This window comes from Brachyhypopomus gauderio, chromosome 2, assembly GCF_052324685.1.
Source record: "Brachyhypopomus gauderio isolate BG-103 chromosome 2, BGAUD_0.2, whole genome shotgun sequence".
Taxonomy (NCBI): Eukaryota; Metazoa; Chordata; class Actinopteri; order Gymnotiformes; family Hypopomidae; genus Brachyhypopomus; species Brachyhypopomus gauderio.
In genome coordinates this window covers 8,346,686-8,361,192 of record NC_135212.1, presented here as the reverse complement: position 1 = coordinate 8,361,192, position 14,507 = coordinate 8,346,686, and the positions used below count along the sequence as shown (strand labels likewise).

At 38.5% G+C, this 14,507-nt stretch overlaps 1 protein-coding gene across 1 annotated transcript; it reads right to left on the bottom strand.

Moving 5' to 3' along the window:
* Positions 1–3,789: 3,789 nt before the first annotated feature.
* LOC143486077 (protein mono-ADP-ribosyltransferase PARP12-like) lies at positions 3,790–13,343 on the bottom strand. Its single transcript, XM_076985872.1, has 12 exons — positions 12,974–13,343; positions 10,208–10,343; positions 9,825–10,101; positions 9,268–9,390; positions 8,901–9,033; positions 8,535–8,703; positions 8,293–8,413; positions 8,118–8,214; positions 7,788–7,872; positions 7,404–7,534; positions 7,080–7,231; positions 3,790–4,902 (listed from the first exon to the last, which is right to left on the bottom strand). The coding sequence occupies exons 1-12, from the start codon at positions 13,288–13,290 to the stop codon at positions 4,643–4,645; spliced, it is 2,001 nt and encodes a 666-aa protein (XP_076841987.1). The 5' UTR covers positions 13,291–13,343; the 3' UTR covers positions 3,790–4,642.
* Between the last annotated feature and the right edge of the window lie 1,164 nt (positions 13,344–14,507).

The window sequence follows — 14,507 nt, the reverse complement described above, 5'->3', positions numbered from 1 at the left end:
TTTGGATAGAATTGTTTATTTGTAGAACATAAGTAATTTTAAACCACATTATGTTACAAAGTAAAATATTAATGTAGCTAAGGGAAACTTATCTGACACTACACTAAAATTCCAAACAGATAAGCTGTCCAAATATATTAGTACCTTCTCTATATGTATATGAAGGATCAAAGGTTCTTCTGTACAAATATACCAATATTATTTACTCTGTTATCCCAATCTAGTAAAAGGGGAGTAGTTTCAGTCTATGCATTGGTGTAAGTAATCAAGTTATATCTGGCATGTGTTCTGGGCTCTATCCAGCCACCTAGTGCTTTGCGTTAGTATATCGTCTGGCAGTTAAACCAGAAGTGTGGCCACACACTGAAAAGGTTAATGTATGAAGTACGGTAACACTGAAGACAATTGCCCTCTCTCTGCAGCAACCCCAGAATATGGGAGTGATGTAGGGTGATTCATATTCTACGTTCCGGTTGGTTTTGTGCAATACTACTGGTCTTTTTCATCCAATACCAAGTTTAGTATATCGATAATGATGCTTTGAAAAGTCTAGTGTACATCTCAGGGGGAAATCTTTGTCATGTCAGCACCCATACTTCCTGTTTAATAAACAAAATAGCAGAAAGGAATCAGTTCCATAAAGCCATGTCCCATTGTTTGATGTTTAATTGTGCTCCCCTTTTCAAAAGTTGTTGTTCATATCAACTATGGTTATTAAATACCCTCATATCAATTATTTTTATGATGGGCTGTTTTGACTTCTAGGGCCAAAATGTTCTAACTGCTTCTAACAGCAAAATGTTTTGACTTCTAATTTAATATCTCACAGCACCAGAGATAATGCTCCTGAAGTTTGTATCTGAGGAGTAGATGGAGATTCCTACCCTACACATTCATTCGTTTAGTGTTTCAATATCAGGTATGTGTTAAATTTCATAATATATGGAATCAACATATTATCAGAGGCTTCAATTCTTGCCAATCTTCAGTTTGCCAAGTTGTTTTCCAAGTAGTTGCTGATGACTGTACTCAGTAGTTGGTCTGATCAGGGTCAATTAAAAAATACCTTCTGACTCCAGTGTGGAGGGAATTATTTCAGTTAGTATACAGGAGGAGACCTTTGTCTCAGCGTGGACTCGTATTGATGATGCAGCCTCTGCCCAAGTATGCACACATTCCCATTCAGCATTAAGTCGAACACTAAGACACTAGAATGTATAAGATTGAAGAACACAATCTGGAACAATAGCTGAAATACTACTGTAGTTTGGGGAATTACACTTTAGAGATTTTGTTTCCATTCATGTTAGCTGGTTGTGGAGTGTATGCATCAAAGAGGGGGGGAGGAAAGCAGAATGATCTTGGGTATAGCTTTTGTGTATTAATTCACAAGCAGTTACTTATGGTGGACAATTTAACATTCTTTAGATTGTTTTGGCCAGTGTGATTGATGCATCCACATCAAGTTCCAGTGTCTTATTTTAAGTTGCAAAAAATTACATTGTCTTTACAAATAAAATATATATTTGAAATAGCTGAATAATAGTGTAGGACATGCATATTAATTTGACCATTATCTTTTAACTTTTATTAAATTTTTTTTAGAATATTTGCTTTCTGATTTCCTCTGGGAAATTTACATCCTGCTACTTTTTGATGGATGTTTTTCCATCTTCTCCAGCGGTATTTAAGGAGTGTATTTGATGTGGGGAAAGTCCAAAACATAGGGGTGTACATTGGGGAATTTTAAAACAATAACATGTCTAGTAATTTCATATTAATAGTTTAGACTAGAACTATATATTTTAGAAAAGTATTGCAGTAATGCCTATTAAAGTGTGTGTGTGTGTGTGTGTGTGTGTGTGTGTGTGTGTGGGTGCGTGCGCTGTGAAAGGTTTGTGGTCTGGCTGTGTGTGTATCAGGGCCTTTGTTCTAGCCTTCACCATGGGAGTACACCCTGGTCTGGGGGAGTACACTCTGGTCTGGTAGGCCTGACCTTCACCCCACTGGAACAGAGATAATACAAGCAAAAAAACAGCAACTCACGTGCTTGTAAATGGGCAGAAATGTAAATGAAGCAAAAAGAATGTCTCTTTGTTGCCAATTGCTTAAGTCTTTGTCTGTAATGGCAAATGATGAGTGACAACACCCATGTCCGAAGTGCTTGGAATATTGAGTGTACAGGTTTTTATCAAGCAGAGTAACAACACAATGTAAGGAACACAAGATAGTGAGACACGCCTAGCCTTGTATGAATGGGAGGCTCACTAATGAAGCCCCTCAGATGGGTGTCAGGACCTCACAATTACACCAGTCCAGTCACCTTGACTTATTGTTACTACGCTTCTTTTAAATAAGCCATATGAGTTTCACTGACTTTTTTTTGTAGTTTTTCTACAAGTGTTGGTAGTTGATCTATTGACTGCTTTCTCTCTTCAGGTGCGTTTACCCAGGCTATACATCGTTGTTTAAGACAGTTGTGAGCAATGCACAGCTTGCACATGGATACATGCATGCATTGGTCATTACATTCTCATCTATACTAATTTCTATGTTTTGAGGTTTTCATTGTAAATATACAGTGAACAAAATGAACTGATCTCACTTCAGCTCATTTTAGGTTTACAAAGCCACTTATGCAGGTACAGAGACAGCCCCATGGAACAGTGTTCCTAATATAATTCTCTGTTCTGCTTTAGTTAAATGTTTGTGTGTGTGTGTGTGTTTGCCTGCTTGTTTTGTGACATGATACAGCTTCTGGGAGCACAAATATTGTTTCTTTATCAGTAATTCCTTAGTAAAACATTTTTATTTTTTTTAAGAGTTAACACCCCAATATATAGTCTTGCATTCTCCTCAGGGTTACACACAAATATATACACACCTGCTATAATGTCCATAAACCTAAAGGACCGATCTTGTTCTTTTTATTATGGGGTTTTGTACAAGCATGCAAAATGGGTGATTACTAGGGCTGTGATGGTATGGATTTTTTCTTACCGTGGTGAGAGAGCAACGTATCACCGCGGTGAAGCAGTTAACCGCTTAAACAGCGTTCGCAATGGAAATGTTTTTTCCATGTTTTTTTTTTCGCAATGGAAATCAGAATCAGAATTCATTTTATGAAATGATTCATTTTATAGATAAATAAATAAATAAACACCGGTAATGAGCTCAACACCGCGGTAGGCATTACATAACCACGGTGTTGCGGTAATGCGGTTATCGTCACAGCCCTAGTGATTACACATTTGCACACTAATATGTAAACACACAGTTGGGTTTTGATAAGAGATTTATGAGGAATCTTTACTGAAATTCATCTGCCTCTATGCACAAATACTTCAGTATTTGTGTGTGTGTGCACACAACAGGAAGATGTCATTACGGTGACTCCATGGTTGGCTCCAGTAGTATGGGAGGAAACATTTTCAGCCATAATTGATGCCATCTAATAATCGCAAAACATCACTGTAGCAATCACAGTGATTGCACTAGGGAATTATCACAAGCTGATCTTTCATAATAACCTTTTCACAGCTGAGACCAGTTGTGTGCAGCTCCTCCTAATTAATCAGCCTTGATGTAGATGTAAAATTCTATTGGAGAGAAGACTTGGAATGCAACTGTTGCAGTGGTGCTCCGTGGTAATTGCAGTACACCACATGATGTTCCAATACGAGTGGTAGCCTGCATCAAATACCTGCATCCCTCAGACACTCAAGTGCACTTGAACTTAATTGGGCTCAGGTTGTCCTGCTACAGAAGTATAGGCAATTTAGAACTGTGTATTGAATAAGGCATTTATTGTCTTCATAATGCATATAATCAGGATTTCGGTGTCATGAATAACACACAACAGACCAAATATAAAGAAAGGTGTACTGGTGTACAATAGTGGTAAACCCGTTTTCTAAGAACTACATATATCTTATAAATCAGTGAAAATAGTGAAATAGTGAATAGTGAAAATAAGTGATCACAGTGATAGCAATCACAGTGATTGCACTAGGGAATTATCACAAGCTGATCTTTCATAATAACCTTTTCACAGCTGAGACCAGTTGTGTGCAGCTCCTCCTAATTAATCAGCCTTGATGTAGATGTAAAATTCTATTGGAGAGAAGACATGGAATGCAACTGTTGCAGTGGTGCTCCGTGGTAATTGCAGTACACCACATGATGTTCCAATACGAGTGGTAGCCTGCATCAAATACCTGCATCCCTCAGACACTCAAGTGCACTTGAACTTAATTGGGCTCAGGTTGTCCTGTTACAGAAGTATAGGCAATTTAGAACTGTGTATTGAATAAGGCATTTATTGTCTTCATAATGCATATAATCAGCATTTCGGATTTCGGTGTCATGAATAACACACAACAGACCAAATATAAAGAAAGGTGTACTGGTGTACAATAGTGGTAAACCCGTTTTCTAAGAACTACATATATCTTATAAATCAGTGAAAATAGTGAAATAGTGAATAGTGAAAATAAGTGACTAAAGCTGAACACCCAAGCTCCAAGTTAGTTTTTTTCCATAATGATTACAACAGCCCTTTGTAGCCATTACATTTTTTATGTGAATTAGATTAAGCTGAATCACTGTCTTACCACAGCAGATAACAATTCATTTCCAGATCTTAAGAGTATTTAATGATGTATTCAGGGTAGATTTGGTACTTTTCAAAAATAACAAAAATAGCAGGGTTGGTCTCATTGTCCACACAACTATCATAAAATTGCAGTTTGCGGCTTTTCTGTGGAGGTCGTAGGTAGCTGCTGGTCCCTTTGGTGAATTCCCCCACAAGCACGAGTGCAACAAACATCACCTTATGGCCTGAGCCGACCGTCGGTTTCGTATACTTATCGGAGTACTTGGCATCTCGGGCAAAGTAACTTCCTATGCAGGACATTAAAAACATAAACAATAGTGATGGGGATTCCAATGTAAATTACAATGTAATGAGAAACAACAGTTACATCTGAGATTAGTCATACACACTGTGTTCCAAATTATTGTACAAATTGGATTTAAGGGCGTACTCACACTAGGCACGGTTTACTCGTTCCGTGCTGGGGCCCGGTTATCCCCACTCCCCCTCCCCCTCTGGCCTGCACTCACACTGGCTTTATCAAGCCGGCCCGAGCACGCTTACGTCATCACAACGTGACTTTATTTGGAATAAAAGTGCGCTCGCACAACACTATGGAGTTCACGATTCTCTTTTTATTGTATTTTTGGAGTCATTTTGGGAGTGCAGAAACACTGTGCAAGCACAGATTTATCGATAATTTAACACGATTGTCTGCTAATCACTTTGCCGCCATGACTGTTTAACGTGAGCGTCGCATCACTGACGTCATGTTTGAGTTCCAGCAAAATGAACCAATCACACGAGGCACCAAGCGGGCCCAGGCACGGATATCGCTCACACTAGAAGCAAACCATGCCCGAGTCCAAGCAAATCGTGCCCTGGCCCACCTCTTCAAGTGGGCCCGAGCACGGTTAACTGATCCGGGCACGGTTGGACTGATCACACTAGCCAAACGAACCGTGCTTCGGCAGGGAACCGTGCCCGGGCCTGGATCATAGACCCTAGTGTGAGTACGCCCTAAGTGTCAAAAATATCATATTTTTTGTTTAAACATATGGATGGTATTGTGTCTCGAGGCTCTCTGGATCACTGAAATTAATCTCAGACACCTGTGATCATTAGTTTGCCAGGCGAACCCAATTAAAGGAAAATACTTAAGAAGGATGTTCCACATTATTAAGCAGACCGCAGGTTTCAAGCAATATGGGAAAGGAAAGGATCTCTGCCATGCGTCAAATAGTGCAGAGCCTTGGACAAGGTATGAAAACTTATTTCACAAAAACTGAAGTGATCATCATACTGTGAAGAGAGACTTGTGGCTGATTCAGAGCACAGATAGGTTCGTGTAGATAAAGGCATAACAAGGAAGGTTCTTCCAGACATATTCATCGGATTAAGAGCAGCTGCTAACTGCTATGATATTACAAAGCAGCAAACAGTTATTTGTAGCTGCTGGTTTCTCTGGAGTCCTGTGAACCTCAAAGTTGTAGGATCCTCTAGAGCAGGAGTGTCAAACTCGAGGCCCATGGGCCAACTCTCCTTTAGGGTCCCTGAAGGTGTGAAAATGACCTTAGCAAAGGATATACACTCACTTGCTACTTTATTAGGTACACCCTGTGCTTGCTCAATGTTTCCACATAGTTTTTTTTATATATTTTTTTTTGTGTTTCTGAAAGCCAACAAGTTGCACTTTAGAATGACATTATTGTATCATGTTTTTTATCTGAGTTTGCTCTACATAATAAAGTCTTAATGAGTGCTCATCCCAGACTGGTGATTCCATACTTTTTGCCAGGGGTTGTACAAAATAATCTTCGTGCATGACTGCACCATCTCATGCTGCAAATAATATGTCTATCATTGGCTGCTATGGGCATGAAAGGAAAGAAAATTGTGGTGTAGCCACAATCCTGCCCTGACCTCAACCCTATTGAGAACATTTGGAGTACCCTCAAGCAAAAGATGAGGGTGGGATGCAGTTCCAATCAAAACAACAGCTCTGGGAGGTTCAGACATCCTGCAAAGACATTCAAGCAAAAACTCTCCAAAAACTCAAGTTCAATGAATACAAGAATTGTGAAGGTGAAAACACAGGACCCCTTCTTTGATAACATGTAACTTGGACTGTGAAGATAGCTGTGAAATAGCTTTTTATTTTAATAAATGTAACCACTTAATGTTGCAAATTCAGAAAAAATACTATTAGCAGTAATTTACAACCTATAAATTGTTTTGAAATTGTGCATATTTTGGAACGGTGCATTTTGAGTTCATTTTTGAAAAATATATTGTTATTGTTGGGGAGGTTTGTTCAATAAAATTTGATTTACACTCCTAACAATTCAGGACTTAAAAATTATACTGACCATCATTTTACATTTAGAAAAAAATTAACATTTAGAAAAATCTGAGAATATCACTCGCACAATAATTTGGAACATGGTGCACTTGACTAAAATCAAGCTTTAAAACAATAGGTTACCTTTCCCATAAAGTGATCCATGAACACCACTGATTCTCCAGTCAAAGTTCTGCTCACAGATAGGTTTTACTAGAGACCGGTCAGTTCCATGGAACAGGTACCGCTCTTCCACCTCTCTCCCTTTGGTCCTCTCCTTCATCTGCTCTTTCTGCCTGTAAAAGTTCATCTCTGTAGGTAAAATTTTCACTCTGAAGCTCAACAGCCTCAAAAACAGCACAAGTGTTCTTCCCTCTGTGTTAAATCACAGAAACATTACTGCAAGCAGACCTGCATTGTGAGCCAGTGCTGTGGAGCCTTCCTTTAAGTTTTTAGGAATGTGCTTACCATTGATAAACCTTCCAGAGAGAAGGATTCTGCACTCTCTTGATGCTGTGAATTCTTTTTGTAGTCATTGTCCGTTTAAACAGCATCTCTACTCTTTTGTAATCAGTCGCAGAGGATGTCAGATGAACAATCTGAAAGGATAATTTTTGTTAACATTTGACTGTACATAAAGATTTCAGTTAAAAATCACTGGTAAGAAATGGAGACTACAGGATAAGTAAGTTCGTGTGTAATAAAAAAGCAAAATTAATTGGAAATGGTTAACTAAAAGAACTAGAAAGTCAAATACAAATAATTTTAATGTGGTCAGTATCAGGTTATAATGATGTAAAATATATTTCAAGACATTTTTTCAAGACTTTTTGTAGAAGTAAACGTGTGTACATTGTAGGAGTAGTTGGGTAGGGCTCCTATATCCCAGTGTGCAGGAACCACCACAGAGGAGGAGCTGGAGCTTTCTGAAGCTTCACTGAAGACCAAGAATTTCTCACTATTAGCTTCATGTAACAATATCCAACATACCATGTAACAAAAAATCTTCATAACAAAAGAAAAACTCAGTGAAAAGTAAAAAATTTTAGCTTCCTATGATTTCTCAATGTTAGAATTTCTGCAAATTCTACATGTAGGCCACTGAAGACCCAGCTATGAAACCTTTTAAGTAGAATTATCTAAATTAAATACATATATGGTAAACATCCATACTGTAGATACCTTTTCGATTTGCTTAAAACATCTTCAGATGAAACAAAGCATGGCCTCCTTCTAATGTCTCTTTTTGTCTTGTACCTTGTGTTTATCTGATACATATCTAAAAAAATTAATAGATACATTGATGAACTCAGATTTTTTATATCAAGACTATTTACAGTGCTTGACAATTGACTACCTTTCAGGAAGATCACATAGTTATTATTCCCCAAGGTGAATGGAATTTCAGTGTCAACTTCTGCAAGATACATATTCTCCAAGACGTTTGAGGTGATTGAGGATAAACCTTTGGCGTCCTCCTGTGTAAGACAATATTTAACACTAAGTTCCAAATGTTTATGGTATTTAGAGGTTTTTTAACTGAAAACAGACCTTATATTTATACCATTTCACATAAAATACTGAATGAACCATACTGACCCCTTTCCCATATTCAGTCCAAGCTCCTTGGTCATTCTTCCAGTACCAGAGCCACTCTGTGGTCAGGATGAAGTGAGGGGGTTTTGTAATGGAGGAAGCCGTAGACAGACGACGAACCTGTGACCCTCCGCATGTCATAGTGAGAAAGTTTACAGGCTGATGCCCAGAACTGTTGTCAGAAACACAATACAGTGATTAGGCATCTAATTTACAAACCAGCAGCAATCTGGCTCTTGTACACTGCATAAGAACAATCACTGTACATCAATAACCAACATTACTTGTCACCAAATTGATATGGCAAAACAGTAATGCAAATACTTTCATTAGTACACTATGCACATTGCTCATTACAATTATAAATACCTTATGTCATTGGCTGGGTTACAGTAAGCCCTTTCAATTTCGTCTTGCCTAGGTAAAGGCCTCCAAGTCACTCCATCTTTATCTAAAATCTCCCATTTATAAGGTAGATTATGATGAACGCGGACACATTTCTCTAATGAAGAGACATGCATGATCAGAAGACACTAGTAACATGCTCAGTCTTGATGAATATAAGGTTGATTCACACAAAATTACATGTAGGCTACTTTAGTTCTGGGTTATGTTCTTCTATGGTTGTAATTTTTATCATTACAATTAAATATAAAGGATTGTTGTATTAAACATTTTGTTTTTTCATTATTAACTTGAAATATCTCCATATGTACTACTACTATGGTATTGGTACCTTTGAAACTACATTCCTTGCGAACATAAAAAAGACAGATTTCATTGTGGTCTGCCCCACAGGAGGGCTGTCTGCTGTACCGTCTGCCAATTGGAGGTGCTGTCATACAGCCTGAAGTACTACCTACCCAAGAAAGAGCACACAAATCAGACCAGACCTTAGTCTGAAATAACACACATACAGCATTTTCTGTTGCTGAACTCATTATGATAACCTTCTCTTATCCTAGCTTATGGTAAACCAAGGGAAAATATGGCCACATGGTCTTAGATGTACTACATGTACAAGACATCAAAATAATTATGGTTAGAACATATGTGTATAAGATCATGACTGTAATTGATAACAGCTGGCTGATTCTTGCAATTAATTTCACCCATAAAATCAGGATATCATTACTGAGTCAAACAATGAAAGACCTATGGACAAAATACAAGACACAGGGAAGAGTAATCCATTGGTGCTTGAGTTACTACACCCTTGCTGTTCTACGTTAAACACGAAGCTCGTATTTTCTGAAGAGAACACCATGGTAGCATGTTGTAGATCTCCCATACCTTTATCTGGGCATTTGGGGATAGGTTTCTCATTACTACCAGCAATGAGAAGCTTGTTCTTGAGTATTTTGTGAAGACTGTGAATATTTTCTGGACTGAACCCTCTGCCATTCAAGTTTTTCATAGCATTTGCATCCAGTGAATGTGCCCGTTTGCATGCAGCTCCAAATTTACAGCCATCCTGTAGGAAGTGCTGGCAGAGGTGCAGGTTGGTGCAAGATGTCCCATATTTACAAGTTCCATGTTCCCCATTCCCCTTATTATAGTGGGCACAAACCTGAAATCAGCACATGATGATAATGTACACCAATTTCAAAAAGCTTAGGTATTCAGAAAAAAATAAGTAATAAGTAAGTATTGATACATAAACCAGCTAATCTCACCTCTGGAACAAGGGAAGAGTCATTCTGCAACAAAAGTTTAAATAATTGTTCTGCTTCAAGGTACTGAAGATCACATTTTTCCAGGAGTGCCAAATTATGAGGAGATCTCAAGTCATGGGACCTTTTGCAATTAGTCCTGGAATTGAAATAATATAGAATGTTTAGATGCATGTGAGGGTTGGCTCCAGCGCCAGACCACCATTGGTCACCAGAGGGAGCCAACAGGCCAATCACACTTGATGAGTTACACCTGCTCAGTAGCCTTTAAAAGGCACTCCCAAGCACGCACTCCTTGCTGAGTCTTTGTCAGTGTTCTGCAAAGAGTCTAGCAGGTAACCTGGGTAGAGGTTCTTGGGTATATCTCTGAGGCCTCCTTCCTCTTATCTTGAGTCTTTTCCTCTTCTCAAGCAGTACCTTTTCTTTCCCTTAACAGTAAGTATTTTCTGTAAGGACAAGTCCACCCCCCCCTTCTGTCTGTGTTCCCTTTTGGCTATTCTTTCAGATGGCAAATTTATTTCCGTTGTATCTGAGAGACAGTCTTTCCCCTCGTGTCCTTTTATTCACTGTTTCCCACCCAAACTATTTTGTGGATTACTTCCTCTTTGTCTCATTCTCTACTTGCTCCCCATTAGTTCTGGCAGTCCCTTTTCTTTTCACGCCATTTCAGTCCAGCAGTTAAGTGCTGGTTTATCACCGTGACATGAGTTCTAATCCTGTTCTCTACAGGTTTATCTTTCGTTACTTTTATTTCTAGTCACATAAGCACAGTGTTGGGTCCTACTTTCCAAAACCCGTTTACTCCGTTTAACCCTCACATTTATCCTGGTTTGCTTCCAACCTCTGGCAAGCCACCACATTACAATGTAGAAAACATACAAGGACAGATAAATTACAGCTGATTATCCAAATAAAATTCATCAGAACAAATACAAAACTGGGTATTTAAAACAAACAAGTAAAAATTACCAATGCTTATACCGATTAAGAGCACAGACGGGTTTGTGTAGGTGAAGGCGTAATGAAGGTTTCTTCCAGACGAATTCATCAGATAAAGAGCAGCTGCTAACATATTACAAAGCAGCAAACAGTTATTTGAAGCTGCTGATTTCTCTGGAGTCCCGCAAACCTCAAAGGTGTAGGATCCTCTAGAGCAGGGGTGTCAAATTCAAGGCCCACAGGCCAACTGTGGCCCGCGAGAGCTTAAAGTTTAATTGCACGTATTTGACTTATTTATTTATTTTTTAGACAGTGACCAAAGACTACATTTGCCACAACTGTTACCCATGAAGTGATGGCATCTCAACACTGCAGTGTTTAAACATCCATGTAATTTTCCCAAATGCTCAATGCTCATCATTTTCTTCCATGATACAAAAAGAACCGTACCTTGCATAGCAAAATCATCTTCATGCAGGACAATGCACCATCCTCCTAATTACAATTGATTATCCAGTGACCACTGCCTCAGAACAAATACAAAACTGGGTATTTAAAATAAACAAGTAAACATTACCAATGCTTATACACTGTGGCAACATATAGTACATTTTAATATTATACAATGTAGACTGATCCAATATTTATCATTTTAAAATATTTTTGAACCATACCAAGTTGGAGCTTGCCTTCAAGACACTCTTCCACTAAAATAATAAATCCTGCTTAGGTATGAACATAAATCAAAATACTGGTCAGAGGAGCACCCACAAAGCACCCACAAAACTGAAGCACCCACAAAACTACCTAACCACGTGGCCACTTTCTTATACAAGCACTCCAGGAAAACAGACAATGAACAATTACCCAACATGGTGATGATGATAATGCCCAACTATGGTAATGGAGATATAGTAACTATAGCAGTTTAGTTCAAATACACCTTGAATATCTGAACATAATATAATATTCATATGGCACTGAAGAGTGATGAGATAAAGGCCTTGATTAACCAAATTAACCAAGATTTGAGGACATTACACTGTGTTGGGTACTGGTAGTAGATATCCAGGACCAGTGCTGACCACTCACACAATCACCACTATAGCACACACACATGATATCTCCCACATACATTTAACTACATGCTCTTATTTGCCAAATTTTACCAACCTCTATATTAAGCACAGTATAAGACTATCTGTATCACTTTTTTACATTATCCTTGCATAGCATCCACACGATTAGACCATTTACATCAGCAGTAAAGAAACTGAAATGAAATGAAAATTAAACATATTTTGAACATACTTTGCAAATGCCCTTCTTGAGAGCAACAAATCAATCATTTTGTGGTTGTTATTGATGGCACACCCAGTTCAGAGAGGACAGATTTAGGTTCAGACACGTGACACCATGATTCAGACACCTCATTATTTTTTTTCAATTTACATTAACCATTTTCATTTCTGATAAGATTGGTGGTGTTGGAAGAAAGGAGACGTTTGAAAGCCCATTTGTTTTAGATCTAGCCAAATACATTACAAAATCACATTAGGTGATGCATAATAAGCTGTCCTGGGAATCAAAATACTTCACTTTCTTAGTCACTCAAAGTGACGAATTCAAAATGAAAATGAAAAACTGCCTGTTATAGAAAAGTACAGAATGTTATATTCAAAACATATACCCTGTCAAACATTTCGCATCCTATATAATTCATTTATACTTTAATTTAACAAGCCATTTCCTGTAATCAAAGCAGAGCCAAAACAACCAGTGTATTTTCGTTCTTCATCAATATGATCAAGGTAAGTATTGAGAACTCACCCGAATCTGCATTTTCCGCACACCAAATACCGACACAAGTGCAGGTCTTCGCATTTGGGGCATTTCTCTTGGTTTTTGCAAACGCGCAGCGACGTTTTGGCCATGACCAAACTTCCAGGGCTGAACACCGTGTCGGCCGCGCTCCTCTGTCCGTCTTCCACCACCACGAATTTCGCCTCGTCTGTGAGAACTTGCAACAACACTCGATCATCGGTTGTAATGCTCTGTCGCAGTATATTGTCGAGTTGTCTAAAATCCAGAGATCCTTGGTTATCACAAAGAACTTTAAGTACAAAATTAGACACGATTGACGCCATTGCGTAGGATGTAACAGTTGAACTTCCTACCTCCCTACCGAATGGTTTCTTGGTTTCATTAAATCGAAACTGAGAGTGCTAGCTTAGTTCCGACACTCGATGGCGGAATTTTTCAAAATATGGCCGTAATTCAAATGACTGTAGCGCAGTCGTGGATTTGATTTCCAGGCACAAGGCTATGACTGAAGTGTACTTAAACCCCAACTGCTTAGGTGCTAGGGTGCACCACATACACTAGTGATCATTGGTGTGTGTGTGTGGACTAATTTTAAATTGGGGTGAAAATCACAATTGGCAATATGGCAACTTAAGATGGGAGCTTTTTTATTCTCAGCGGTAATGGAGATAAGAGACAGAAAATAAAGGGTACGACCATATGAGCTAACAAGGTCATATATAAAAGTTGTTTTCCATCTCCTGTCCCTAAGCGTGTCCTGGTATTGATTTGAGACTTGACTTGGACTGTAGCCAAAAGACTTGACGTGCACTTGTATTTTGCGACTTGAAAATCTCTGATTGTGACTGAGTCGGAGCTTTCTAGCATGGCAGTTTCAGAAAACTTGTAGCAAGGATTACCATTCGGAATTTTAAATGCTCCTGAAAAATTGGAAAATGTGGAAAAGTGGAAATTTTATAATATGGAACATTTGAGCAAAATCATGTTTTGTGATAATAAAGTTTACTTGGAAAACACTTTCCTAAACACCATTTACATAGAAAATAAAAGAATAGAACGAAGAGAAGAACGATAAAGCTTCCCAGCTGACAAAAATAAGTCATCATCTGAATATTATTTTGTAGGGACAGAAAAACATAAATAGAGATGGTCTGGCATGATGACCCGGTTCCAGCATTCAGGGGAGACGCATCTACACCCAGACACTCAGACACACCCACTCATACCACTCCACTTCCTCACTACCAGCTACTGACACACACCTCTCCATCTCCATACACACCTATTTACTATTACCTGCTCCATCTGTTTCCCTATTTAAGCCCACAGGCCATCAATGCTGTATATAATTTCTGTCAGAGCTGCCTTGAGAAGTCCAGGAATATTACAGGAACATTAGTGGGAAATTCTGTAAACATCTTTTTTTTTATTGTGCTACCCTATATAATATAAAGGGCTACTAATAAAGGTGTACAGCAGAAAGTGATTTGTTAATGGAGAGCACAGATGGGTGAGCTGGCTATTACTTCTCTGCAAGGAA